The sequence below is a fragment of the Lucilia sericata genome, unplaced genomic scaffold (assembly GCF_015586225.1).
Source record: "Lucilia sericata isolate MDLA Ls3-8-SP2 unplaced genomic scaffold, ASM1558622v1 Contig000254F_arrow, whole genome shotgun sequence".
NCBI classification, from domain to species: Eukaryota; Metazoa; Arthropoda; class Insecta; order Diptera; family Calliphoridae; genus Lucilia; species Lucilia sericata.
This window is the reverse complement of record NW_023994280.1, coordinates 437,301-464,967: the sequence shown is the minus strand read 5'-3', so window position 1 is coordinate 464,967 and position 27,667 is coordinate 437,301. Positions and strand designations below refer to the sequence as shown.

Below are 27,667 nucleotides of genomic sequence, written 5' to 3'. Positions count from 1 at the left end.
ATGTTCACGGTTTACTCTGTTCTATCAGATTTACCACAGTGTTTTCTTAGTGATAAAGAGCAAGTCATTGTCTTATTGGATGGATTCGTTTTTCGGTCTACCGAATACGTCTCTATGCCCTGTTGCCGACTCCAGGCCATCCCAACCCTACATGGTTATAAATGGAAGTGATGTTTTTGCATCTTGGAAGTTAAGCAATCGGGCAGCAATGGCCAAAGATTAGAAAGCTCGAGTACTTGAGCAAAGTGCTTGTACATGGGCCGGCATAATTATGTATAAAAATTGCCACCGGTATGTAAACAGCTCACCCTGTGGCAGAAAAAGTACCACCGTGAAATAGGGCCAACAAATCAATTTAATTAACTGTCAGAGATCGTCATTATCCAAAACATGAACAATTCTATTATGCTTTCTTTCTAGAAGTTTGCAATCTAAAATATGCGAAATAGGTCCATAAATAACGAAGATATGATAGAATTTATGAAAAAACCTATATTACTAAATAATGTGAGTATTTCCCAGTCTGATCATGTCATATATCTTAGTATTCACTTGGATGGTCATCTAACTTGGCGTTAACACATCGGCTCCATATGAGACTAAAATCTTCCAAACTACAATGTCTATTTCATCAATCGAAGCTAAGCCTTGACTGCAAAGTCTCCCTGTTTAGGACTGTTTTAAAACCAATTGGAATTTAACTATGGGGCATCTCAAGTAATATAAGTAAGTATTGATCTTATGCAATGGGCCCAATCCAAAATTCTCAGAATCATGACGACAGCACCATGCTATATAAGAAATTAAAACATTCATCGTGATTTACAAGTGCCTTTAGTATAGGAAGAATTTAGGAAATATCGAGAAAAGTAATTGTCAAAACTTCAAGTACATCAGAATTCGCATGCAAGTTCAAACAAGGCTTCGAAGAGCTGACTTTTACCACCCGTTTAATATGGAGACTCTATCTATATTTAGCTTTTCATACATAAGCGTAGTAAGTTTGAAAGTAAAATTAATATATGTTGAATCAGATCCGAAGCAATACTCATAGAACAGTATTGGACCTGTTGTGCGCTCCTTTGCAGAACCTACGATCTCTGTAGTGACAAAGGACAGCACTACAAACTTACCTCCATTCACATAAATAGACAATATGTATGTAGTTTAAAAGAAAGATATTCGAAAGACCTTTCATTTGATGTATAATATGTCTTGTAAGTAGTGCTATGCATAACCGAAATTATGGTTAAAAATATGTAGTTTTTGATTGTTGTAAAAACTAAAATTAAAAAAAAAAAAAATAATTCAAAAACTTCTTAAATTTGTTCTGAAGGTTTACCTTTTAAAAAAATTTTAAATAATACCGAAGAAATATTTCGAAATCAAGCAAACTGTTGTTTGTTTTGAGCGAACCTAATGTCTTAATTACAGTCATGTATATCTTTTTTTTGGCAGGCGTATTATTTAGCATTTAAATCGTTTATACTTTGCTCTATATTAATTTATATACAAAATTAAAAACATTTTAATATGTATAGTTATGACATGTAAACGATTAGATGATATGGAATAAAGTCATTACATCTACATTAGACTTAATAATTAAGACCATTGCAGACTGTGGTCGTTATTAAATAAATTATAAACTTATATATTTGGCCTCAATTACCTAAGTTACAAATGATTTTACTATTTAAGTAAATAAAATATTTAGTATGAAAGTTCAGACAATATCTTAACCAGTTGGAAAATTTCATGTCAATAATATAAAAAAATATGCGATAGAAACTATAAAACTATAAGTATGACTCTAAATGGGGGAGGGAAAGTATTATGAGGTTTGGTTTGTTAAATTATAATTTATTTTTGGGTGATATGTATTTATTGTCTTTTTCAACATTAAATAAATGAAATGTATTTTTTAATACTTCTTTGTTTTGTTAATAATTCATTGTCAATTTATACTAAATATAATAAATTTAATTTTAACATTTTTCTTTTCTCTCATCTATTTGTAGGTGTCCTTCAAGTAAGTGTTTTCTTGTATATATAATAAATATTAGTCATCATCATTCTATGGGTAAGTTTATGTCTAATTATTATTTTTTACATATTTTTTGTCGATTTTGCCATTTTTTTTTTTTGTTTGTGTGTGCAATTTAAACCTTAACCATAATAACCCTAATCTTAACAATAGTTTGGCTTTTTACACTAAATTAAATTACAGTAACTAAATAATAGATTTTACGCTCGACATCTTAAAAGTAGAAATACTAATAAATGAGCACATAAGATTAAAGCATTCGTTGGTTTAGAAGTTACAGCTGAAAATATTTGTTTTTTAAATTTAGTTAAATTGAAATTATTAGATTAAAAATGTGTAATAAAAATGCAAACTACAAAAATATAAAAAAATACAGCAGGCCAAGTCAGCAGTACTACTGACTGACTACTGACTTGCTGACTATATCTTGCTGTTTTGAAAAATTCATCAAACCTTTTCTATGGAATTTAGTTTAAAAAGTCGTAACTGCAGTAAAGTTTTTCTTTATATAAACTTACCTGCAAAATCGGCCAATTGATTAGGAGGATGTTCGGTATAAAACATACTCTTCCCTATCGCCAGAGAACCTTTACGTTCTATAGCATTGCCCGATGAACTAAAACCTGTTATACTATTGCCCGATATCGATGCTATTGATGATGTTGCACTGTGTGATGACGACAATGAAGATGACGACGAGGAGGACGCCGACGATGAGGTACCACTACCCAGTAGGTCATTTTTCATTAAGTGTACATCGGTTTGTAGGGATCTACTCGAATCATTGCGTATGGGTATTATGTTATCTGGAATTATAAAAGTTTTTTTTTGGATGAATCTCCAGTTTGAAGTAAAAAGATCATCTCATTTCAGGTGAAAGTATAGAATTCCTAAATTGTCTACACAAAAAGCTCAATTAAAGGACTTAGTCACAGCTTGTACATATTTAGAGTTAAAATTGTTATCCCAGCAAAAACTAACATTGAAAAGTAAGGGATTAAAATGCTTAAATTTACTAACACAATAATATTTTAAATTATTATTTGAACACGGGGATGACTTTCTAGGCAACAACTTACCACAGTTGATAAGTACTTACTACCGGAGTTAAGTAAGTAGTTTTGTTTCTGGAAAAAATGCCTAGGAGGACATGTAAACTGCGTCTACTATTAGTTTTCACAAAAAACTTGTTATCGTAAGTCATTACTAGACTCTTTCTAAGTAATGCAGATGTAATGTAGTATTCATTGAAATGTAAGCTGTTGAGTAAGCACAAGCCATGTTCTTGCTGGGATGATATTATAAAAAGTTGAATAAAATTTATAAATTAGAAAACAAATTTTCATTTACATTTTGTAATTAATATTTAAAATACGAATTCCCAAATTGGGTAATATAATTCCCATTTCCGGAATAAGTTTAAACGTTCCAAATGAAACTGTTTACATTCGTTTACAACGTACAGACGAGTCTTAATCGACTCAGAAAGTGATTCTGAGTTGATCGGTATACTTTAAGGTGGGGTAAGGATCAATATTTTTGTGCGTTACTAATGTACGCATAATAACCTCCCATTATTGATGTGTAGGGTATAAACAGCAATCTGGGTAAATAAAAAATCTTAATTTGGAGCCCCGAACAGAGTTTAAGCAAAAGTAGTCTTATCTTCAGTATTAAGTTCCAGTCTTATAGTGGCCTCACCCCGAATGAATTAGGGCTTAAATGGTCTCCAACAGGTTATGTCGTGAGTATTTTATGATCTCCACCATTTAAAAACATAACCTCAAGTTATGTAAAAGTCAAAGTTGTAATTTTATAAAATTAATTAAATTTAGCAATATGTACTTACTTTCTCTTGTATCAATAGTCGAATGAGTGACCTGTTTTGAAGGCGTTGAGGGCAAAGGTATTTCTGTAAAGAAATAAGAATAAAAAGACATTAACAAATTCCTTATATCAAAATCCTGCTCATTATAATATGAAATATACGGTCCACTTATTTTAAGAAAGTTCTTAGTTCTCATTTTATATTTAAGCAAAGTTAATTATAATTATTTCATTCCCTGATTCCACTTACCATATACACGTATTGAACCCTCCGTCTCGCCTAGAGAATTTTTCGAAATACATCTATAGTTGCCAAAGTCGCCATATTGTAAATTTCTAATAGTCAATTTCATATGAGCCCTTTATAGCAGAAAAAACAAATAATTTTTAAACAAATTTCACATTAAATACATTTATTAAAAATACTTAAATTAAATTAATGAATATCATTTATATTATTTAAAAAATGAAATAAAAAGTTTTCTTTAATTAAATCTAAACAAATTTTGAAGTAAAAATCATAAAACATTTTAATTATAATTCATTTATTTGTTATGTCCTTCAGTCTATTCCTCTCTCTCTCTCTTACTCTCTATGTATGAAAACATGTCATTTATTTTAAAAATAAATTTTCACTTAACAATCTACTTCATTGACATTATAACAAGTATGTTAAATGTATTGATAAAATACGTACATACATTCATACATATATGTTTATGTATGTATGTGTGTATGTATCCTTATAAACATTTCGATGTGTTATTATGTTAGTATGCTTAAATTTTTTAGTGCATAGTACTAGAGTTTTCTTAAAATTCTTCCAACATTTAATGTTTACTTCACTTAAAGAAAATAAACTTTTAAATGTCTCATAAGACATTTCATGCTGCTACTATTTCGAAATAACTAAAGTACACAACTTATACATAAAAAATATCCCAACAGTTCTGATAAATATCCTTGCTTAGATTCAACTAAGTTCTATTCTCAAGAGAAATTTCCGAAAATTTTCAATTAAAGTAGATTTTCTTTAAAGTTTCTATTTAAAGAGAATTTTTCTACAATTTTCTATTATTCTGAAAAATTTCTATTAATGGATTTTCGAAAAATTTTTCTGTTAAAAGAGAAATGAGAAGAAGAGAAATTTTCCTAAAATTTTCTATAAAAAGAAGAGAAATTTTGCGAAAATGTTCTATAAAAAGAAGATAAATTTGCCGAAAATTTTCTAGAAATTTTTCGAAAATTTTCTATAAAAAGAAAAGAAATTTTTCGAAAATTTTCTATAAAAAGAAGAGAAATTTTCCGGAAATTTTCTTTAAAAAGAAGAGAAATTTTCCGGAAATTTTCTTTAAAAAGAAGAGAAATTTTCCGAAAAATTTCGTTAAACAGAAGAGAAATTTTCCGAAAATTTTCTATAAAAAGAAGAGAAATTTTCCTAAAATTTTCAATAAAAAGAAGAGAAATTTTCCGAAAATTTTCTATAAAAAGAAGAGAAATTTTCCGAAAATTTTCTATAAATAGATCAGAAATTTTTCGAATATTTTCTATAATAGTCAGAACTGCTGGTATATATTTATATTTCTTTGTTAAAGTAAATGTTCAATACTTGCATACAAGCAGTGAACAGTGGGACTAAAATTAAAAATTTAACCAAAACATAATACGGCTAAATTCAAATAAATAAATAACCTTTTGGCCCACTGTTTAATTTTTGTATATTTTTATGATGTAAAAGATGTTTGTGCATGTGTGTTAATATGCATGTTACAAAGAATATCAAATATTTTACTTTTTCTTCTAGTTCTGGTTCTGCTTCTAAAACCTTCTGCAACATACTACTTCTGCTACTTCGACTATACTTCTATTACTCTTCTTATGTTAGAAAATGATTAGTTTGTATATATGATGTCAAAGTTTTGAGTTCATATTAAAGTTTGTTATTTCACATTTTGATAAATATACACACTCATACACACACACACTTTAAAATGCACACATGTAAAATATGTTCGAAGAAAAAACTTTAACTCAAACATTAAAACATACGTACACACACACACTAATATTTTCCAACATACGCAAATAGAATTTTAGTTCATATTTTCATTCATATGCTCTAGAGACAAGTTTAGTTAACTTTTGATAAAATGACTTTTGTTTATTAGTTTAAAACACTTAGGAGAATATTAAGAGAGTAGAAGTTTTTGCCAAAGAAATCATTGTTCCTTGCAGAGGAAGAGAAGAGAGGGAGTGAATGAGTGAGGCGGGCATTTATTTCAAATGGACCCCAAAACATAAAACAATTTCATATTAAAACTCATATTTCATTAAATTGTGCAGAGTGGAAAAAAACTTTAAAATTTGATCAAATTTATTTATTTACTTAGTAAACTAAAGTTTAAAAATTGAATTTTTATGGCAAAAAGTAAAATGAAATGTTTTCATTACCTGTAGGAATTTTCAGTATAATCCGTTTTGTATTTTTTACTAGGCAATACCATAACTGAGTTATAAACCCAATATATTATAGCTCTGAGGAAAAATTTTTAAAATAATTAAAAATTAAAAATTAAAAATTTTAATAATTGTTTTATATAAGTAGTAAATATCCAAAGGGGGTTTTTAGTTTATAGACAACTTACTTGGGATGGGCTTCTGTATGACAATCGATGGTTACATCAGTGCCAGCCGGTGCTCCAACTAGTTGATTTGGCACCCAAATCATGGGAGAAACTAAATAACGGTAATAAAATTTTATATTAAAAGGCTGGATGCTAATTTTAAGCAATACATATTAGGGTAGTTTGATAGGTCTAAAATAATGTATGTAATATATTTTAACAGTTCCCTGATATATATCAAAAGCTCATCGATAAAAACATCAAAAGCTTACATTTTGACATTTTGAAACCGATCGCTATAAGATAAGTATTATCAATATTAATTTAAGAGATCACCGATCGATGTCACGATACCTCAGAACTTTTTTCCATTAGGTATACATATTACATAGTCGTAAGTTTTAAATGAACTGGAACTGAACTAGATGTGAACTAGAACTGAACTAGAACTGAACTAGAACTGAACTAGAACTGAACTAGAACTGAACTAGAACTGAACTAGATGTGAACTAGAACTGAACTAGAACTGAACTAGATGTGAACTAGAACTGAACTAGAACTGAACTAGAACTGAACTAGAACTGAACTAGAACTGAACTAGAACTGAACTAGAACTGAACTAGAACTGAACTAGAACTGAACTAGAACTGAACTAGAACTGAACTAGAACTGAACTAGAACTGAACTAGAACTGAACTAGAACTGAACTAGAACTGAACTAGAACTGAACTAGAACTGAACTAGAACTAAACTAGAACTGAACTAGAACTGAACTAGAACTGAACTAGAACTGAACTAGAACTGAACTAGAAATGAACTAGAACTGATCTACAACTAACCTAGAACTGAACTAGAATTGTACTAGATCTGAAATATAACTGAGCCACAACTGAACTGGAAACCAACCTTATAAATAAAATATTATCTCAAAATCTTTTACTGCAAAATAAAAAGGTTGTCAAAAATTTCTGTTCAGTTCCCCTTGTTACTTGGTGCTTTTCCTGAGAGCACCCCTAAATAATACTAAAACCTATCTCCTCTATGTTAGTATATGACACCTTGAATTTTTATGAAAAATATCGTTTACTGTTTACGTGCTGAGCTTTGAAAGAACTACTTTAACCGTACCAAAAGGACGTGTAAAGAATTCTCAAGTATACATTTTATATTTTAATAAATTAAAAAAACAAAGGTGCTCTTTTCTCTGTGTGTGTACTTAAACATTTTTGAATTTTTATATTTTTCAGTTTGTTAGAACCCCCCTTTACAGTCTTTTACTATTTTTGGCTTTTACCACTTTTTTTGTTCGCCCAGTTTTAAGTTTTCGTGTGACGCTTACAAACAACAACGACAACAACTTTAATATTTTCTAAAACGGAACGTAAACATCAATTTAATGTTTTGTTTTTACTACTGACTAAAGTGCAATTTTTCAAATGACACTTGCTACGTGACTCTTGTTCTAATACACGTCTTTTGGTAACAGTTGGTAAAAGGACAATATCTGCTAAACAGAATCAGTAATTGACTATGCACTTTATCAAGTGGCATACGAAAAAAATAAAACTACAACAACATGATACAAAAACTAAATAAAAGTATTAATATAAGTAGGAAAAAAAATTCAACACTTTTTTTGGGGGATTTTTTTTCTATGTATTTAAACACTTGGTATAAATTTGAAATTTTGTTAGTCTTACACTACTGCTGTGTGAAGTGTTAATATAACTAGTACTTTTAAAAGTTTGTTTTAGGTTTTGGCCGGGGGTATAGAAGCTCTTGGCAAATCGACTTAAAATCGGTTTTACCGTTTAGAAATTTCTGATTTATTACTCTTTTATATAATTGTCTTACGTGGCTTACTTTGGGGTCTTCTAGACCCTAGGCCGATGAGTCCGCACTGAAACCTTTACTCGAAAACATTCAGGATGCGAAATTTTAACAACATTTCATTCGGAATCGAACACCCTGACATAAAGTCTAACGTCCTATCGGTCTAGATGATACCAGAACTTTTGAATGTCCTACGTATGTATGTGCTGTCTATCTATCTTTGTAGCTTTAGTTTTGTAACTATGGACATCTGTACCCTTGTGCCCTTAATTTAAAAACATAATGTCCATCGTTTATTATGGCTACAACAGGCTTTGCTCGTCTATTTATTTGTTTCAAAGAATGAACAAAAAAAGAACAGACAAAACATTTTGATTTTTTGTTATAGTTGTTGTGTTTTTTGTTATGCCTGCATACATACATTGCATTGAAGACCACAATTTAGAAGTCATCCATCTATTACTTACACTCAACATCAAGTATTATACGCTTTGATACAGAAGGTGGTACTCCATTGGTGGCAATACACAGATAGGCACCCATCTCATTCCGGCTAACTTTGGTCAATGGCAACACTTCACCATCATACACCAACACTGCAGCCAGTCAACCAAGCATCCAACAAGCAAGGTGAACAACAAATGACCAGGAATACAAGATAAAACAGAAACAAAAGATCCACAAAAAATACCCCCAAAAAATAGAAAAACAAAATATTTTTACATAGAATAGCAGCAGCAGCAATATTATACCCAAATATTCATTGGTGATAGTTGGTTGGTTGGTTGGTATAACAAAAGTATAACAATGTTCAAGCACATTTCCCAAAAGCCAGCAAAAACGAAAAATGTATAAAAAAAATAAACATATAAATTGTCAGCATATTGTTTGTAAAAGACCAGCAATAACAGCAGCAACCAAATCCAGCAGCAGGATTTGCCATGAAGTGGGTTGAAGTCAACAACACAAACAACAGCCGTAGTAAAGATGCAGATAAATATGCATTGTTGGGCAATAGTTACGTCCAGGTATTATGAGAACATGGCAAAAACAAAGACACACACAAATAAACAATATAAAAAAATATATAGAAAAAAGAAAGAACAACAGATTTTTAAAAATGAAAGAAGTTTTTGGCAGCAGCACCACCACCAGCAACAGCAGCAGCAGTATCAAGTTTGTAGTTTAGGTCGAAAGGATTTGCATGTGAGGTCATCAATTCCAAAGGAGATTAAAGAGACAATTTAAAAGAAAACAAAACAGATTTTTTTAAAAAAACATTGTTCATTTTGTTCAGTTTTTAGTTTTTTGTGGGAATTTTGTTTTCTTCATATAGAGAGATTATTTTTATATTACCTTTCTTTTTCTTTTCGACAGCAATTTCTTCACCATCTTCTCTGCGCCAAATGATTTTGGGTGCTGGAAAACCATCCGCCCTGCAGGTCATATTAATATTTTGATTTTCCCTAACAGCCACCGAAGAGGGGGTACTCTCAATGTCCAATATATTGGGAGGCACTTTAAAGAAGATTGTTAAAAGAAAAAATCAATATGTACACTATTTATGCAGATTTATTGAGATTTATATATGTATATATATATATTCTTCAGCTGTATTTTTCATTTACTTACCAACTACTTGTAAATAACCCACTTGACTTATCATGGGATTCGTGTTCACTTGACACATGTAGTAGCCACGATCGTCCTGATGTGCCTGATTCACATGCAACAGCCAAGTGTTTGCATTGTCGTAAGTGATGCTGTAACGTGGTATTCTTGAGATGACATGTCGATGTATTGTCAAAATCATTTGTCTATCAATATGTATCCAGGCAACCTACAACAAGAAGAATAAATATGTATAACAATAATCAAAGAAAAAAAATGCAAAATCCTTAGAAACAAACTGTAATGAAAAAAAAGACTTTTTGAAGTACTTTTGCCAGTTGAACAAATAACAAACAAGATTTAAAAACGAACGAACGAACTAACAACTAAAGAGTAAGAGCGAGGGAGCATAGGTTAAGATAATGTTGTGCTATGAATTCCGTATCGAATGAAATTCAAATCTAACTTTCAATTGTTATGTATTTATTGACATATGTTGTACATTCATTTAAACATTACTTGTGGATATATGTATGCATACACATATCAAATACATACAATTTATCTTTTGGATGCACATGTAGCATGATTTTATTGATACAATTTCATATAGAACATGTTTGTGGAATGGAATGGTAAAAATTCGTTGAGCTGTTAGTTTTTCATTTTGTTCTACGTTTGTCTGAAATTGTATTTGTGCAACGTATGGTCAAAGTTTTAAAATCCAAAGCAAAGTGGTACCGATTACAAAATAAATGGTAATAAATATCAAAGTCTAACTAATATGTATTTAAAACCGTTTTGTTTTCCAAAATTTGTAATGGAAAAAACACATTTTGAATACTTTTGAGTGCAGTTAACTACTGTAGGTGCCTTTATTTGTATTTAGTTTTTATAACACCAAAAAAAATATAACTATATACGGATGCCACTACGCCCTATAAAACAGTTTTGCCCAAAGTCTTGCACATTTTTTATGGACCCAAAATATTTGGGTTCTCGGTGTCATTTTTGGAAAATAGTGATCATTTTCCCCTGCTCATATCTTGCAAACCGTTTGGAAAAACGTTATCTTCAAGATCGCAAAAACATTAAATAATTTGATTATTACGTATTTCTCTATATTAAACGTATACTTAATATTTGTAATATCAATAAATCATTAATACGTATACGTACTGGTGTCATTAATAAAATCAGTGCAATTTCACAATTTAAAAGGTTCCAACGTGAAATGAAAACATGAGTATGAAGTTTTTTTGATCTTTTATGTTCACAATTTCTGTTCCTTATGACTAAAGCTACAACTTTGCCTTGAAGAGTAAATCAAAATTCCGAACAGTTTGCAAGATATTTTCTCAGACTCATGCCTTACAAACTGTTGAGAATTTTGATTTACTGTCTGAGGCAAAGCTGAAGCTATTGTCATATAGAACAAAAAAACTACATCTTCAAGATCAAAATCGTAAAAAACATTAAATAATTTGATTATTACATATTTCTCTATATTAGACGTATACTTAATATATGTAATATCAATAAATCATTAACACGTATACGTACTGGTGTCGTTAATAAAATCAGTGCAATTTCACAATTTAAAAGGTTCCAATGTGAAATGAAAACATGAATATGAAGTTTGTTTATCTTTTATGTTCACAATTTCTGTTCCTTATCACAAATGCCTTGGACGGTAAATCAAAATTCCGAACAGTTTGCAAGATATGAGCCTGAGAAAATTATCACTTTTTTTTGCAAAAATGTTCGCAGGATTTTTAATGAAGTAACACAATTTCCAGGCTAAAATTCAAAATTCAAATCAAAATTCATGGTTTGTGATGGCTTAGAAAACCCCTACCTTCATAACAAACCGAACCCACTTAAAGAGTATTTTTGTCTCTCTTTGTCTATGCTACTGCTCTGTACTTTTACCATTTAAGATTCATTTCTCACTCTCCAGTTTTTCTTAATAATTCTTGTACACAAAACCCACTATGCAAAGCAATAAACTGTCAGTAGTAACATGGAATAACATGGAATGTTTTGCAAATTTTTATTTGCAAAGCTTAACTAGATTTGAATAAAGTTAGTTACTTACTAACATCAATATGTATTAAAAAAGTATGACTGTTTTGTGTAAGATGCAACCAATTTGCAGTTTGTATAACTCATAAAACCATTCATTGACATTTAAAATCTTTCATATCAAGACAAACATTTTACAACGATTAATATACAATGATAGTTATACACATTAGAATGACATTGATCTACCTGTTAATTTTACAGGCTTACAAATTGCGAAAGGAATCAATGTAGGAAGAAAAGTCCAGAATAAAGAAACAAACCAAAATCAAAATATTCGACACAAATTGGGATATTAAAAGGATAATTGCTCGAAATTGTGATTAATACTGATACTCTAGCCTTGAGCTTAATTTACGTCACTAGACTAAGCTCAATTTTTAGAAGGATTTAAAAATTCCAAATAACTTCTACTTAAGGCATAATCTTGTTATTGAGTTTAACATTGCTCTAAATAAAGCCAATTAAAAACATAAATTTATTTTGCCATTTATAAATTAATCAAAAATCCACCACCTTACCTTATAACCACCCAAATGTTCAACGACGCATGGTAAATTAGCATCACGTCCAACAGCCACAGTAACATTAGGTATTGGTTGAGCAAAACGTGGCTCGTTCATCATAACTGAAAATGGTATAGAAACGAATATTTTACTTTAAATGATGAAATTTGAAAAATAAATATTAAACAACATTAACTCGTCAATAAGCATTGTCAAGTACGCGGGTGTCTTTTTTTTTTTTTTTTGTTTTCTATTTTCCAAAACAAATTGAAGTTTTTCTGTTTATTTCATTTAATTAAGTTGTTGCTCATTTGGGAAAATCATGAAAATGGTTGCAACTATTGTATGTGCATTTTTTTGTATTTTTTTGAGTTAACCACAATGGTGGCAACCAGCATTCGGTTTTAGACAACTTTTTACTTCATAGAAGAGTGTAATATTCAGCTGGGGAGCAACTTAAATAACCACCGACTAATTTTCCTACTAAACTACAGTGATCTACAGTATAATTTATAGTCTAGTCTATAGTCTAGTCTATAGTTTAGTCTATAGTTTAGTCTATAATCTAGTCTATAGTCTAGCCTATAGTCTAATCTATAATCTAGTCTATAGTCTAATCTATAATCTAGTCTATAGTCTAGCCTATAGTCTAGTCTATAGTCTAGTCTATAGTCTAGCCTATAGTCTAGTCTATAGTCTAGTCTATAGTCTAGTCTATAGTCTAGTCTATAGTCTAGTCTATAGTCTAGTCTATAGTCTAGTCTATAGTCTAGTCTATAGTCTAGTCTATAGTCTAGTCTATAGTCTAGTCTATAGTCTAGTCTATAGTCTAGTCTATAGTCTAGTCTATAGTCTAGTCTATAGTCTAGTCTATAGTCTAGTCTATAGTCTAGTCTATAGTCTAGTCTATAGTCTAGTCTATAGTCTCGTCTATAGTCTCGTCTATAGTCTCGTCTATAGTCTCGTCTATAGTCTCGTCTATAGTCTCGTCTATAGTCTAGCCTATAGTCTAGTCTATAATCTAGTCTATAGTCTAGCCTATAGTCTAGTCTATAGTCTAGTCTATAGTCTAGCCTATAGTCTAGTCTATAGTCTAGTCTATAGTCTAGTCTATAGTCTCGTCTATAGTCTCGTCTATAGTCTCGTCTATAGTCTCGTCTATAGTCTCGTCTATAGTCTCGTCTATAGTCTCGCCTATAGTCTCGTCTGTAGTCTCGCCTATAGTCTCGTCTATAGTCTCGCCTATAGTCTCGTCTATAGTCTCGCCTATAGTCTCGTCTATAGTCTAGTCTATAGTCTCGTCTATAGTCTCGCCTATAGTCTCGTCTATAGTCTCGTCTATAGTCTCGTCTATAGTCTCGTCTATAGTCTCGTCTATAGTCTCGTCTATAGTCTCGTCTATAGTCTCGTCTATAGTCTCGTCTATAGTCTCGTCTATAGTCTCGTCTATAGTCTCGTCTATAGTCTAGTCTATAGTCTCGCCTGTAGTCTCGTCTATAGTCTCGTCTATAGTCTAGTCTATAGTCTTGTCTATAGTCTAGTCTATAGTCTTGTCTATAGTCTAGTCTATAGTCTAGTCTATAGTCTTGTCTATAGTCTAGTCTATAGTCTTGTCTATAGTCTAGTCTATAATCTATTTGCTACAATTTGCTAAAGATTTGTTACAATTTGCTAAAGAGAAGAAACTTTAAAATTCTGGTTATTAAGTGTTCTGTTTTCCAAACACATGATCAAATAGGATCATAATTTAACATTCAAATATAGAAATGTTTCTAAAATTGTTTTTGTTATCAAAAATAAACAAGTTTAGTTTATTAAAAAAAAATTTTACTAAATCTTTTCATGTAACCACCTCTTGCATTAGCGTCCACTTTCAAGTTAGTACTTGATTTTAGTGAGCAATAAAATAAATGTCCATATTTTTAAAAGTTTTATTATGTGCGTTTTGTTTTCCCATTTAAAGTTTTTTAATGTGAATTAGTTTACTGTGGAAAATTAGGAAATAAACGTGCTCCTAAGTTTACATTGTTTTTACACACACACTCACACATATGCTCCAACGAAAAAAGAAATAAAGGAATTAACATTTACTCCCATTCTGTAATAGAACATCAATTTCCAAAACCTCCTGAGAGCAGTGAAATATGAAACCGCAAAAAAGAATTTCTTACACACATATGTACGTTACAGACTCCTGCTGCAGCAGCAACAACATCTGAATTTAAAAATCCAATACATTTTTAAATGGAAATTTAAAACAACATACAACTCCCACTCACCCAACAGCCTGCTAAGTCACCCATGCCACCCAACATACCGCCCACCATATGTACAAATGTGTCTGTGGTAAAACCACAAATCACCAATTAAATATTTATACTTCAATCTACTCAACGAAACGAATGTAAAAAATGTAAAGGGATTTATACATAAAAATACATGAATGTGTACAATGTATAAGTACATTTATACTTTCGTAAATACATGAATGTACTATGAGTATGTAAGTACATCTTTATAGAAAAAAGACGAAACTGTTACCATATTTTTTGGCTGTAGCACAAGCTGTGGAATTCGAAGTTGAAACAGTCGGGCATAGAGCAAAGTGGAGTAGTAAAATCATCACAAGAACGAAAAAAACTCATCTGTATGGTTGAAACTTATGTATGAATCTTAAATTACTTGCGTGTAAAATAAATGTACTCGTATTATGTACTCACATTTATTTAAATTAGACTGGTTGCGAGTTAAAAAATAAATTTGAAATTTTTATTAACTTAATCTTAAGGAAACCCCTTGATTTTGTGTTTGTTGTTATCATATATCAGCAGGACAAGGCAGGCATCTGTCAGCAGTTCTTATGGACCGTCAGCGCTAATACATTGCCCAGTTAATTTGGATCTGTTTTGAGCCAGTCTAATATGAATTAATAGTATGTATGTAGCAAAGTATTCAAATGAAAATTTGTGTTCTTTGAATAGCAGATATGTTAGATTTTCAATTATTTACCTTCTAATACAAAATAATATACGTTAAGTGAAATGAATACTTTTTCAACGTCATTTCTGTAATAAATTAGATGCAATTTTATTAAGAAGTGGTTACAGATATTTGAAATGAAAGCTTTCATATAAGATAAAATATTTAAATTTAGAGATAAACTTATTCAGAATCCAAACTAAACTAGAGGCGCTAGAAAAAAGAAAGGAAAAATATCTTTTTTGAGTGAAAACATAAAAGTCCATTTTCTGGCTAAACTAAAGGCGCTAGGGCAAAAATAAAGAAAATCTGTGATCACTTTAATTTCCCAACAAAATTCGAATTATAACATAAAAGTCCATTTTCTGGCTAAACTAAAGGCCCTAGGGCAAAAACAAAGAAAATCTGTGATCACTATAATTTTTCAACAAAATTTGAATTTTTGAGCGAAAACATAACAGTCCATTTTCTGGCTAAACTAAAGGCGCTAGGGCAAAAATAAAGAAAATCTGTGATCACTTTAATTTCCCATCAAAAACCGAATTTTGAGTGAAAACATAAAAGTCCATTTTCTGGCTAAACTAAAGGCGCTAGGGCGCCTTTAATTTCCCATCAAAAACCGAATTTTGAGTGAAAACATAAAAGTCCATTTTCTGGCTAAACTAAAGGCGCTAGGGCAAAAATAAAGAAAATCTGTGATCACTTTAATTTCCCATCAAAAACCGAATTTTTGAGTGAAAACATAAAAGTCCATTTTGTCGCAAAACTAAAGGCGCTAGGGCAAAAATAAAGAAAATCTGTGATCACTTTAATTTCCCATCAAAAACCGAATTTTTGAGTGATAACATAAAAGTCCATTTTCTGGCTAAACTAAAGGCCCTAGGGCAAAAACAAAGAAAATCTGTGATCACTTTAATTTCCCAACAAAATCGACAAAAACCGAATTTTTGTGTGAAAAAATAAAAATCCATTTTCTGGCTAAACTAAAGGCCCTAGGGCAAAAATAAAGAAAATCTGTGATCACTTTAATTTCCCAACAAAATCCGAATTTTTGAGTGAAAACATAAAAGTCCATTTTCTGGCTAAACTAAAGGCCCTAGGACAAAGATAAAGAAAATCTGTGATCAATATAATTTTTCAACAAAATTTGAATTTTTGGGCGAAAACATAAAAGTCCATTTTCTGGCTAAACTAAAGGCGATAGGGCAAAAATAAAGAAAATCTGTGATCACTTTAATTTCCCATCAAAAACCGAATTTTTGAGTGAAAACATAAAAGTCCATTTTCTGGCTAAACTAAAGGCGCTAGGGCAAAAATAAAGAAAATCTGTGATCACTTTAATTTCCCATCAAAAACCGAATTTTTGAGTGAAAACATAAAAGTCCATTTTCTGGCTAAACTAAAGGCGCTAGGGCAAAAATAAAGAAAATCTGTGATCACTTTAATTTCCCAACAAAATTCGAATTATAACATAAAAGTCCATTTTCTGGCTAAACTAAAGGCCCTAGGGCAAAAACAAAGAAAATCTGTGATCACTATAATTTTTCAACAAAATTTGAATTTTTGAGCGAAAACATAACAGTCCATTTTCTGGCTAAACTAAAGGCGCTAGGGCAAAAATAAAGAAAATCTGTGATCACTTTAATTTCCCATCAAAAATCGAATTTTGAGTGAAAACATAAAAGTCCATTTTCTGGCTAAACTAAAGGCGCTAGGGCGCCTTTAATTTCCCATCAAAAACCGAATTTTGAGTGAAAACATAAAAGTCCATTTTCTGGCTAAACTAAAGGCGCTAGGGCAAAAATAAAGAAAATCTGTGATCACTTTAATTTCCCATCAAAAACCGAATTATTGAGTGAAAACATAAAAGTCCATTTTGTCGCAAAACTAAAGGCTCTAGGGCAAAAATAAAGAAAATCTGTGATCACTTTAATTTCCCATCAAAAACCGAATTTTTGAGTGATAACATAAAAGTCCACTTTCTGGCTAAACTAAAGGCCCTAGGGCAAAAACAAAGAAAATCTGTGATCACTTTAATTTCCCAACAAAATCGAATTTTTGAGTGAAAACATAAATGTCCATTTTCTGGCTAAACTAAAGGCCCTAGGGCAAAAACAAAGAAAATCTGTGATCACTTTAATTTCCCGACAAAAACCGAATTTTTGTGTGAAAAAATAAAAATCCATTTTCTGGCTAAACTAAAGGCCCTAGGGCAAAAATAAAGAAAATCTGTGATCACTTTAATTTCCCAACAAAATCCGAATTTTTGAGTGAAAACATAAAAGTCCATTTTCTGGCTAAACTAAAGGCCCTAGGACAAAAATAAAGAAAATCTGTGATCAATATAATTTTTCAACAAAATTTGAATTTTTGGGCGAAAACATAAAAGTCCATTTTCTGGCTAAACTAAAGGCGCTAGGGCAAAAATAAAGAAAATCTGTGATCACTTTAATTTCCCATCAAAAACCGAATTTTTGAGTGAAAACATAAAAGTCCATTTTCTGGCTAAACTAAAGGCGCTAGGGCAAAAATAAAGAAAATCTGTGATCACTTTAATTTCCCATCAAAAACCGAATTTTTGAGTGAAAACATAAAAGTCCATTTTCTGGCTAAACTAAAGGCGCTAGGGCAAAAATAAAGAAAATCTGTGATCACTTTAATTTCCCATCAAAAACCGAATTTTTGAGTGAAAACATAAAAGTCCATTTTCTGGCTAAACTAAAGGCGCTAGGGCAAAAATAAAGAAAATCTGTGATCACTTTAATTTCCCATCAAAAACCGAATTTTTGATTGAAAACATAAAAGTCCATTTTCTGGCTAAACTAAAGGCCCTAGGGCAAAAATAAAGAAAATCTGTGATCACTATAATTTTTCAACAAAATTTGAATTTTTGAGCGAAAACATAAAAGTCCATTTTCTGGCTAAACTAAAGGCGCTAGGGCAAAAATAAAGAAAATCTGTGATCACTTTAATTTCCCATCAAAAACCGAATTTTTGAGTGAAAACATAAAAGTCCATTTTCTGGCTAAACTAAAGGCGCTATAAAGAAAATCTGTGATCACTTTAATTTCCCAACAAAATCCGAATTTTTGAGTGAAAACATAAAACTCCATTTTCTGGCTAAACTAAAGGCGCTAGGGCAAAAATAAAGAAAATCTGTGATCACTTTAATTTCCCAACAAAAACCGAATTTTTGAGTGAAAACATAAAAGTCCATTTTCTGGCTAAACTAAAGGCCCTAGGGCAAAAACAAAGAAAATCTGTGATCACTTTAGTTTCCCACCAATAACCGAATTTTTGAGTGAAAACATAAAAGTACATTTTCTGGCTAAACTAAAGGCCCTAGGGCAAAAATAAAGAAAATCTGTGATCACTTGAATTTCCCATCAAAAACCGAATTTTTGTGTGAAAAAATAAAAGTCCATTTTCTGGCTAAACTAAAGGCCCTAGGGCAAAAATAAAGAAAATCTGTGATCACTTTAATTTCCCAACAAAATCCGAATTTAAACTAAAGGCCCTAGGGCAAAAATAAAGAAAATCTGTGATCACTTTAATTTCCCAACAAAATCCGAATTTTTGAGTGTAAACATAAAAGTCCATTTTCTGCTTTTTGGCTAAACTAAAGGCCCTAGGGCAAAAATAAAGAAAATCTGTGATCACTATAATTTTTCAACAAAATTTGAATTTTTGAGCGAAAACATAAAAGTCCATTTTCTGGCTAAACTAAAGGCCCTAGGGCAAAACTAAAGAAAATCTGTGATCACTTTAATTTCCCAACAAAATCCGAATTTTTGAGTGAAAATATAAAAGTCCATTTTCTGGCTAAACTAAAGGCCCTAGGGCAAAAACAAAGAAAATCTGTGATCACTTTAATTTCCCAACAAAATCCGAATTTTTGAGTGAAAACATAAAAGTCCATTTTCTGGCTAAACTAAAGGCCCTAGGGCAAAAATAAAGAAAATCTGTGATCACTTTAATTTCCCAACAAAATCCGAATTTTTGAGTGTAAACGTAAAAGTCCATTTTCTGGTTTCTCGCTAAACTAAAGGCCCTAGGGCAAAAATAAAGAAAATCTGTGATCACTATAATTTTTCAACAAAATTTTAATTTTTGAGCGAAAACATAAAAGTCAATTTTCTGGCTAAACTAAAGGCCCTAGGGCAAAAATAAAGAAAATCTGTGATCACTTTAATTTCCCATCAAAAACCGAATTTTTGAGTGAAAACTTAAAAGTCCATTTTCTGGCTAAACTAAAGGCGCTAGGGCAAAAATAAAGAAAATCTGTGATCACTTTAATTTCCCATCAAAAACCGAATTTTTGATTGAAAACATAAAAGTCCATTTTCTGGCTACACTAAAGGCCCTGGGCAAAAATAAAGAAAATCTGTGATCACTATAATTTTTCAACAAAATTTGAATTTTTGAGCGAAAACATAAAAGTCCATTTTCTGGCTAAACTAAAGGCCCTAGGGCAAAACTAAAGAAAATCTGTGATCACTTTAATTTCCCAACAAAATCCGAATTTTTGAGTGAAAACATAAAAGTCCATTTTCTGGCTAAACTAAAGGCCCTAGGGCAAAAACAGAGAAAATCTGTGATCACTTTAATTTCCCAACAAAATCCGAATTTTTGAGTGAAAACATAAAAGTCCATTTTCTGGCTAAACTAAAGGCCCTAGGGCAAAAATAAAGAAAATCTGTGATCACTTTAATTTCCCAACAAAATCCGAATTTTTGAGTGTAAACATAAAAGTCCATTTTCTGGTTTCTCGCTAAACTAAAGGCCCTAGGGCAAAAATAAAGAAAATCTGTGATCACTATAATTTTTCAACAAAATTTTAATTTTTGAGCGAAAACATAAAAGTCAATTTTCTGGCTAAACTAAAGGCCCTAGGGCAAAAATAAAGAAAATCTGTGATCACTTTAATTTCCCAACAAAATCCGAATTTTTGAGTGAAAACATAAAAGTCCATTTTCTGGCTAAACTAAAGGCCCTAGGACAAAAATAAAGAAAATCTGTGATCAATATAATTTTTCAACAAAATTTGAATTTTTGGGCGAAAACATAAAAGTCCATTTTCTGGCTAAACTAAAGGCGCTAGGGCAAAAATAAAGAAAATCTGTGATCACTTTAATTTCCCATCAAAAACCGAATTTTTGAGTGAAAACATAAAAGTCCATTTTCTGGCTAAACTAAAGGCGCTAGGGCAAAAATAAAGAAAATCTGTGATCACTTTAATCACATAAAAGTCCATTTTCTGGCTAAACTAAAGGCCCTAGGGCAAAAACAGAGAAAATCTGTGATCACTTTAATTTCCCAACAAAATCCGAATTTTTGAGTGAAAACATAAAAGTCCATTTTCTGGCTAAACTAAAGGCCCTAGGGCAAAAATAAAGAAAGTCTGTGATCACTTTAATTTCCCAACAAAATCCGAATTTTTGAGTGTAAACATAAAAGTCCATTTTCTGGTTTCTCGCTAAACTAAAGGCCCTAGGGCAAAAATAAAGAAAATCTGTGATCACTATAATTTTTCAACAAAATTTTAATTTTTGAGCGAAAACATAAAAGTCAATTTTCTGGCTAAACTAAAGGCCCTAGGGCAAAAATAAAGAAAATCTGTGATCACTTTAATTTCCCAACAAAATCCGAATTTTTGAGTGAAAACATAAAAGTCCATTTTCTGGCTAAACTAAAGGCCCTAGGACAAAAATAAAGAAAATCTGTGATCAATATAATTTTTCAACAAAATTTGAATTTTTGGGCGAAAACATAAAAGTCCATTTTCTGGCTAAACTAAAGGCGCTAGGGCAAAAATAAAGAAAATCTGTGATCACTTTAATTTCCCATCAAAAACCGAATTTTTGAGTGAAAACATAAAAGTCCATTTTCTGGCTAAACTAAAGGCGCTAGGGCAAAAATAAAGAAAATCTGTGATCACTTTAATCACATAAAAGTCCATTTTCTGGCTAAACTAAAGGCGCTAGGGCAAAAATAAAGAAAATCTGTGATCACTTTAATTTCCCAACAAAATCCGAATTTTTGAGTGAAAACATAAAAGTCCATTTTCTGGCTAAAATAAAGACCCGAGGGCAAAAATAAAGAAAATCTGTGATCACTTTAATTTCCCATCAAAAACCGAATTTTTTAGTGAAAACATAAAAGTCCATTTTCTGGCTAAACTAAAGGCCCTAGGGCAAAAATAAAGAAAATCTGTGATCACTTTAATTTCCCAACAAAATCCGAATTTTTGAGTGAAAACATAAAAGTCCATTTTCTGGTTTTTGGCTAAACTAAAGGCGCTATAAAGAAAATCTGTGATGACTTTAATTTCCCAACAAAATCCGAATTTTTGAGTGAAAACATAAAACTCCATTTTCTGGCTAAACTAAAGGCGCTAGGGCAAAAATAAAGAAAATCTGTGATCACTTTAATTTCCCAACAAAAACCGAATTTTTGAGTGAAAACATAAAAGTCCATTTTCTGGCTAAACTAAAGGCCCTAGGGCAAAAACAAAGAAAATCTGTGATCACTTTAGTTTCCCACCAATAACCGAATTTTTGAGTGAAAACATAAAAGTCCATTTTCTGGCTAAACTAAAGGCCCTAGGGCAAAAATAAAGAAAATCTGTGATCACTTGAATTTCCCATCAAAAACCGAATTTTTGTGTGAAAAAATAAAAGTCCATTTTCTGGCTAAACTAAAGGCCCTAGGGCAAAAATAAAGAAAATCTGTGATCACTTTAATTTCCCAACAAAATCCAAATTTAAACTAAAGGCCCTAGGGCAAAAATAAAGAAAATCTGTGATCACTTTAATTTCCCAACAAAATCCGAATTTTTGAGTGAAAACATAAAAGTCCATTTTCTGGCTAAACTAAAGGCCCTAGGGCAAAAACAAAGAAAATCTGTGATCACTTTAATTTCCCAACAAAATCCGAATTTTTGAGTGTAAACATAAAAGTCCATTTTCTGGTTTTTGGCTAAACTAAAGGCCCTAGGGCAAAAATAAAGAAAATCTGTGATCACTATAATTTTTCAACAAAATTTGAATTTTTGAGCGAAAACATAAAAGTCCATTTTCTGGCTAAACTAAAGGCCCTAGGGCAAAACTAAAGAAAATCTGTGATCACTTTAATTTCCCAACAAAATCCGAATTTTTGAGTGAAAACATAAAAGTCCATTTTCTGGCTAAACTAAAGGCCCTAGGGCAAAAACAAAGAAAATCTGTGATCACTTTAATTTCCCAACAAAATCCGAATTTTTGAGTGAAAACATAAAAGTCCGTTTTCTGGCTAAGCTAAAGGCCCTAGGGCAAAAATAAAGAAAATCTGTGATCACTTTAATTTCCCAACAAAATCCGAATTTTTGAGTGTAAACGTAAAAGTCCATTTTCTGGTTTCTCGCTAAACTAAAGGCCCTAGGGCAAAAATAAAGAAAATCTGTGATCACTATAATTTTTCAACAAAATTTTAATTTTTGAGCGAAAACATAAAAGTCAATTTTCTGGCTAAACTAAAGGCCCTAGGGCAAAAATAAAGAAAATCTGTGATCACTTTAATTTCCCATCAAAAAACGAATTTTTGAGTGAAAACATAAAAGTCCATTTTCTGGCTAAACTAAAGGCGCTAGGGCAAAAATAAAGAAAATCTGTGATCACTTTAATTTCCCATCAAAAACCGAATTTTTGATTGAAAACATAAAAGTCCATTTTCTGGCTACACTAAAGGCCCTGGGCAAAAATAAAGAAAATCTGTGATCACTATAATTTTTCAACAAAATTTGAATTTTTGAGCGAAAACATAAAAGTCCATTTTCTGGCTAAACTAAAGGCCCTAGGGCAAAACTAAAGAAAATCTGTGATCACTTTAATTTCCCAACAAAATCCGAATTTTTGAGTGAAAACATAAAAGTCCATTTTCTGGCTAAACTAAAGGCCCTAGGGCAAAAACAAAGAAAATCTGTGATCACTTTAATTTCCCAACAAAATCCGAATTTTTGAGTGAAAACATAAAAGTCCATTTTCTGGCTAAACTAAAGGCCCTAGGGCAAAAATAAAGAAAATCTGTGATCACTTTAATTTCCCAACAAAATCCGAATTTTTGAGTGTAAACATAAAAGTCCATTTTCTGGTTTCTCGCTAAACTAAAGGCCCTAGGGCAAAAATAAAGAAAATCTGTGATCACTATAATTTTTCAACAAAATTTTAATTTTTGAGCGAAAACATAAAAGTCAATTTTCTGGCTAAACTAAAGGCCCTAGGGCAAAAATAAAGAAAATCTGTGATCACTTTAATTTCCCAACAAAATCCGAATTTTTGAGTGAAAACATAAAAGTCCATTTTCTGGCTAAACTAAAGGCCCTAGGACAAAAATAAAGAAAATCTGTGATCAATATAATTTTTCAACAAAATTTGAATTTTTGGGCGAAAACATAAAAGTCCATTTTCTGGCTAAACTAAAGGCGCTAGGGCAAAAATAAAGAAAATCTGTGATCACTTTAATTTCCCATCAAAAACCGAATTTTTGAGTGAAAACATAAAAGTCCATTTTCTGGCTAAACTAAAGGCGCTAGGGCAAAAATAAAGAAAATCTGTGATCACTTTAATTTCCCATCAAAAACCGAATTTTTGAGTGAAAACATAAAAGTCCATTTTCTGGCTAAACTAAAGGCGCTAGGGCAAAAATAAAGAAAATCTGTGATCACTTTAATTTCCCATCAAAAACCGAATTTTTGAGTGAAAACATAAAAGTCCATTTTCTGGCTAAACTAAAGGCGCTAGGGCAAAAATAAAGAAAATCTGTGATCACTTTAATTTCCCATCAAAAACCGAATTTTTGATTGAAAACATAAAAGTCCATTTTCTGGCTAAACTAAAGGCCCTGGGCAAAAATAAAGAAAATCTGTGATCACTATAATTTTTCAACAAAATTTGAATTTTTGAGCGAAAACATAAAAGTCCATTTTCTGGCTAAACTAAAGGCGCTAGGGCAAAAATAAAGAAAATCTGTGATCACTTTAATTTCCCATCAAAAACCGAATTTTTGAGTGAAAACATAAAAGTCCATTTTCTGGCTAAACTAAAGGCCCTAGGGCAAAAATAAAGAAAATCTATGATCACTTTAAATTCTCAACGAAAACCGAATTTTCGAGTGAAAACATAAAAGTCCATTTTCTGGCTAAACTAAAGGCCCTGGGCAAAAATAAAGAAAATCTGTGATCACTTTAATTTCCCATCAAAAACCGAATTTTTGAGTGAAAACATAAAAGTCCATTTTCTGGCTAAACTAAAGGCGCTAGGGCAAAAATAAAGAAAATCTGTGATCACTTTAATTTCCCATCAAAAACCGAATTTTTGATTGAAAACATAAAAGTCCATTTTCTGGCTAAACTAAAGGCCCTGGGCAAAAATAAAGAAAATCTGTGATCACTATAATTTTTCAACAAAATTTGAATTTTTGAGCGAAAACATAAAAGTCCATTTTCTGGCTAAACTAAAGGCCCTAGGGCAAAAATAAAGAAAATCTGTGATCACTTTAATTTCCCATCAAAAACCGAATTTTTGATTGAAAACATAAAAGTCCATTTTCTGGCTAAACTAAAGGCCCTGGGCAAAAATAAAGAAAATCTGTGATCACTATAATTTTTCAACAAAATTTGAATTTTTGAGCGAAAACATAAAAGTCCATTTTCTGGCTAAACTAAAGGCCCTAGGGCAAAAATAAAGAAAATCTCTGATCACTTTAAATTCTCAACGAAAACCGAATTTTCGAGTGAAAACATAAAAGTCCATTTTCTGGCTAAACTAAAGGCCCTGGGCAAAACTAAAGAAAATCTGTGATCTTTTTAAATTCTCACCAAAAACCGAATTTTTGAATGAAAACATGAAAGTCCATTTTCTGGCTAAACTAAAGGCCCTAGGGCAAAAACAAAGAAAATCTGTGATCACTTTAATTTCCCACCAAAAACCGAAATTTTGAGTGAAAACATAAAAGTCCATTTTCTCGCTAAACTAAAGGCGCTAGGGCAAAAATAAAGAAAATCTGTGATCACTTTAATTTCCCATCAAAATCCGAATTTTTGAGTGAAAACATAAAAGTCCATTTTCTTTCTAAACTAAAAGCCCTAGGGCAAAAATAAAGAAAATCTGTGATCACTTTAATTTCCCAACAAAATCCGAATTTTTGAGTGAAAACATAAAAGTCCATTTTCTGGCTAAACTAAAGGCCCTAGGGCAAAACTAAAGGCGCTAGGGCAAAAACAAAGAAAAACTGTGATCACTTTAATTTCCCAACAAAATCCGAATTTTTGAGTGAAAACATAAAAGTCCATTTTCTTTCTAAACTAAAGGCCCTAGGGCAAAAACAAAGAAAATCTGTGATCAATATAATTTTTCAACAAAATTTGAATTTTTGGGCGAAAACATAAAAGTCCATTTTCTTTCTAAACTAAAGGCGCTAGGGCAAAAATAAAGAAAATCTGTGATCACTTTAATTTCCCAACAAAATCCGAATTTTTGAGTGAAAACATAAAAGTCCATTTTCTGGCTAAACTAAAGGCCCTAGGGCAAAAACAAAGAAAATCTGTGATCACTATAATTTTTCAACAAAATTTTAATTTTTGAGCGAAAACATAAAAGTCCATTTTCTGGCTAAACTAAAGGCACTAGGGCAAAAATAAAGAAAATCTGTGATCACTTGAATTTCCCATCAAAAACCGAATTTTTGAGTGAAAACATAAAAGTCCATTTTCTGGCTAAACTAAAGGCCCTAGGGCAAAAACAAAGAAAATCTGTGATCACTTTAATTTCCCAACAAAATCCGAATTTTTGAGTGAAAACATAAATGTCCATTTTCTGGCTAAACTAAAGGCGCTAGGGAAAAAATAAAGAAAATCTGTGATCACTAATTTCACACCAAAAACCGAATTTTTTAGTGAAAACATAAGAGTCCATTTTCTGGCTAAACTAAAGGCCCTAGGGCAAAAAGAAAGAAAATCTGTGATCACTTTAGTTTCCTACCAAAATCCGAATTTTTGAGTGAAAACATAAAAGTACATTTTCTGGCTAAACTAAAGGCACTAGGGCAAAAGCAAAGAAAATCTGTGATCACTTTAATTTCTCAACAAAATTCGAATTTTTGAGTGATAACATAAAAGTCCATTTTCTGGCTAAACTAAAGGCGCTAGGTCAAAAACAAAGAAAATCTGTGATCACTTTAATTTCTCAACAAAATTTGAATTTTTGAGTGAAAACATAAAAGTCCATTTTCTGGCTAAACTAAAGGCGCTAGGACAAAAACAAAGAAAATCTGTGATCACTTTAATTTCCCATCAAAAACCGAATTTTTGAGTGAAAACATAAAAGTCCATTTTCTGGCTAAACTAAAGGCCCTAGGGCAAAAAGAAAGAAAATCTGTGATCACTTTAGTCTCCTACCAAAATCCGAATTTTTGAGTGAAAACATAAAAGTACATTTTCTGGCTAAACTAAAGGCTCTAGGGCAAAAGCAAAGAAAATCTGTGATCACTAATTTCACACCAAAAACCGAATTTTTTAGTGAAAACATAAAAGTCCATTTTCTGGCTAAACTAAAGGCCCTAGGGCAAAAAGAAAGAAAATCTGTGATCACTTTAATTTCCCAACAAAATCCGAATTTTTGAGTGAAAACATAAAAGTCTATTTTCTGGCTAAACTAAAGGCCCTAGGGCAAAAACAAAGAAAATCTGTGATCACTATAATTTTTCAACAAAATTTGAATTTTTGAGCGAAAACATAAAAGTCCATTTTCTTGCTAGACTAAAGGCGCTAGGGCAAAAACAAAGAAAATCTGTGAACACTTTAATTTCCCATCAAAAACCGAATTTTTGAGTGAAAACATAAAAGTCCATTTTCTGGCTAAACTAAAGGCGCTAGGGGAAAAACAAAGAAAATCTGTGATCACTTTAATTTCCCAACAAAATCCGAATTTTTGAGTGAAAACATAAAAGTCCATTTTCTGGCTAAACTAAAGGCCCTAGGGCAAAAACAAAGAAAATCTGTGATCACTTTAGTTTCCCACCAAAAACCGAAATTTTGAGTGAAAACATAAAAGTCCATTTTTTGGCTAAACTAAAGGCGCTAGGGGAAAAACAAAGAAAATCTGTGATCACTTTAATTTCCC

General features: G+C 31.3%; 1 protein-coding gene across 1 annotated transcript in view; it reads right to left on the bottom strand.

Moving 5' to 3' along the window:
* Positions 1–1,777: 1,777 nt before the first annotated feature.
* The window catches only part of LOC119602806 (lachesin-like), a 43,130-nt gene continuing 17,240 nt past the window's right edge, over positions 1,778–27,667 (bottom strand). The window contains exons 3-12 of the mRNA XM_037954527.1: positions 12,549–12,655; positions 9,964–10,171; positions 9,688–9,849; positions 8,799–8,927; positions 6,520–6,610; positions 6,326–6,409; positions 4,125–4,234; positions 3,897–3,959; positions 2,566–2,853; positions 1,778–2,327 (exon numbers count right to left, since the gene is read on the bottom strand). Of these exons, the coding sequence (XP_037810455.1) occupies positions 2,248–2,327; positions 2,566–2,853; positions 3,897–3,959; positions 4,125–4,234; positions 6,326–6,409; positions 6,520–6,610; positions 8,799–8,927; positions 9,688–9,849; positions 9,964–10,171; positions 12,549–12,655 (1,322 nt within the window). The 3' untranslated portion in view covers positions 1,778–2,247. The remainder of the gene's footprint in view (positions 2,328–2,565; positions 2,854–3,896; positions 3,960–4,124; positions 4,235–6,325; positions 6,410–6,519; positions 6,611–8,798; positions 8,928–9,687; positions 9,850–9,963; positions 10,172–12,548; positions 12,656–27,667) is intronic.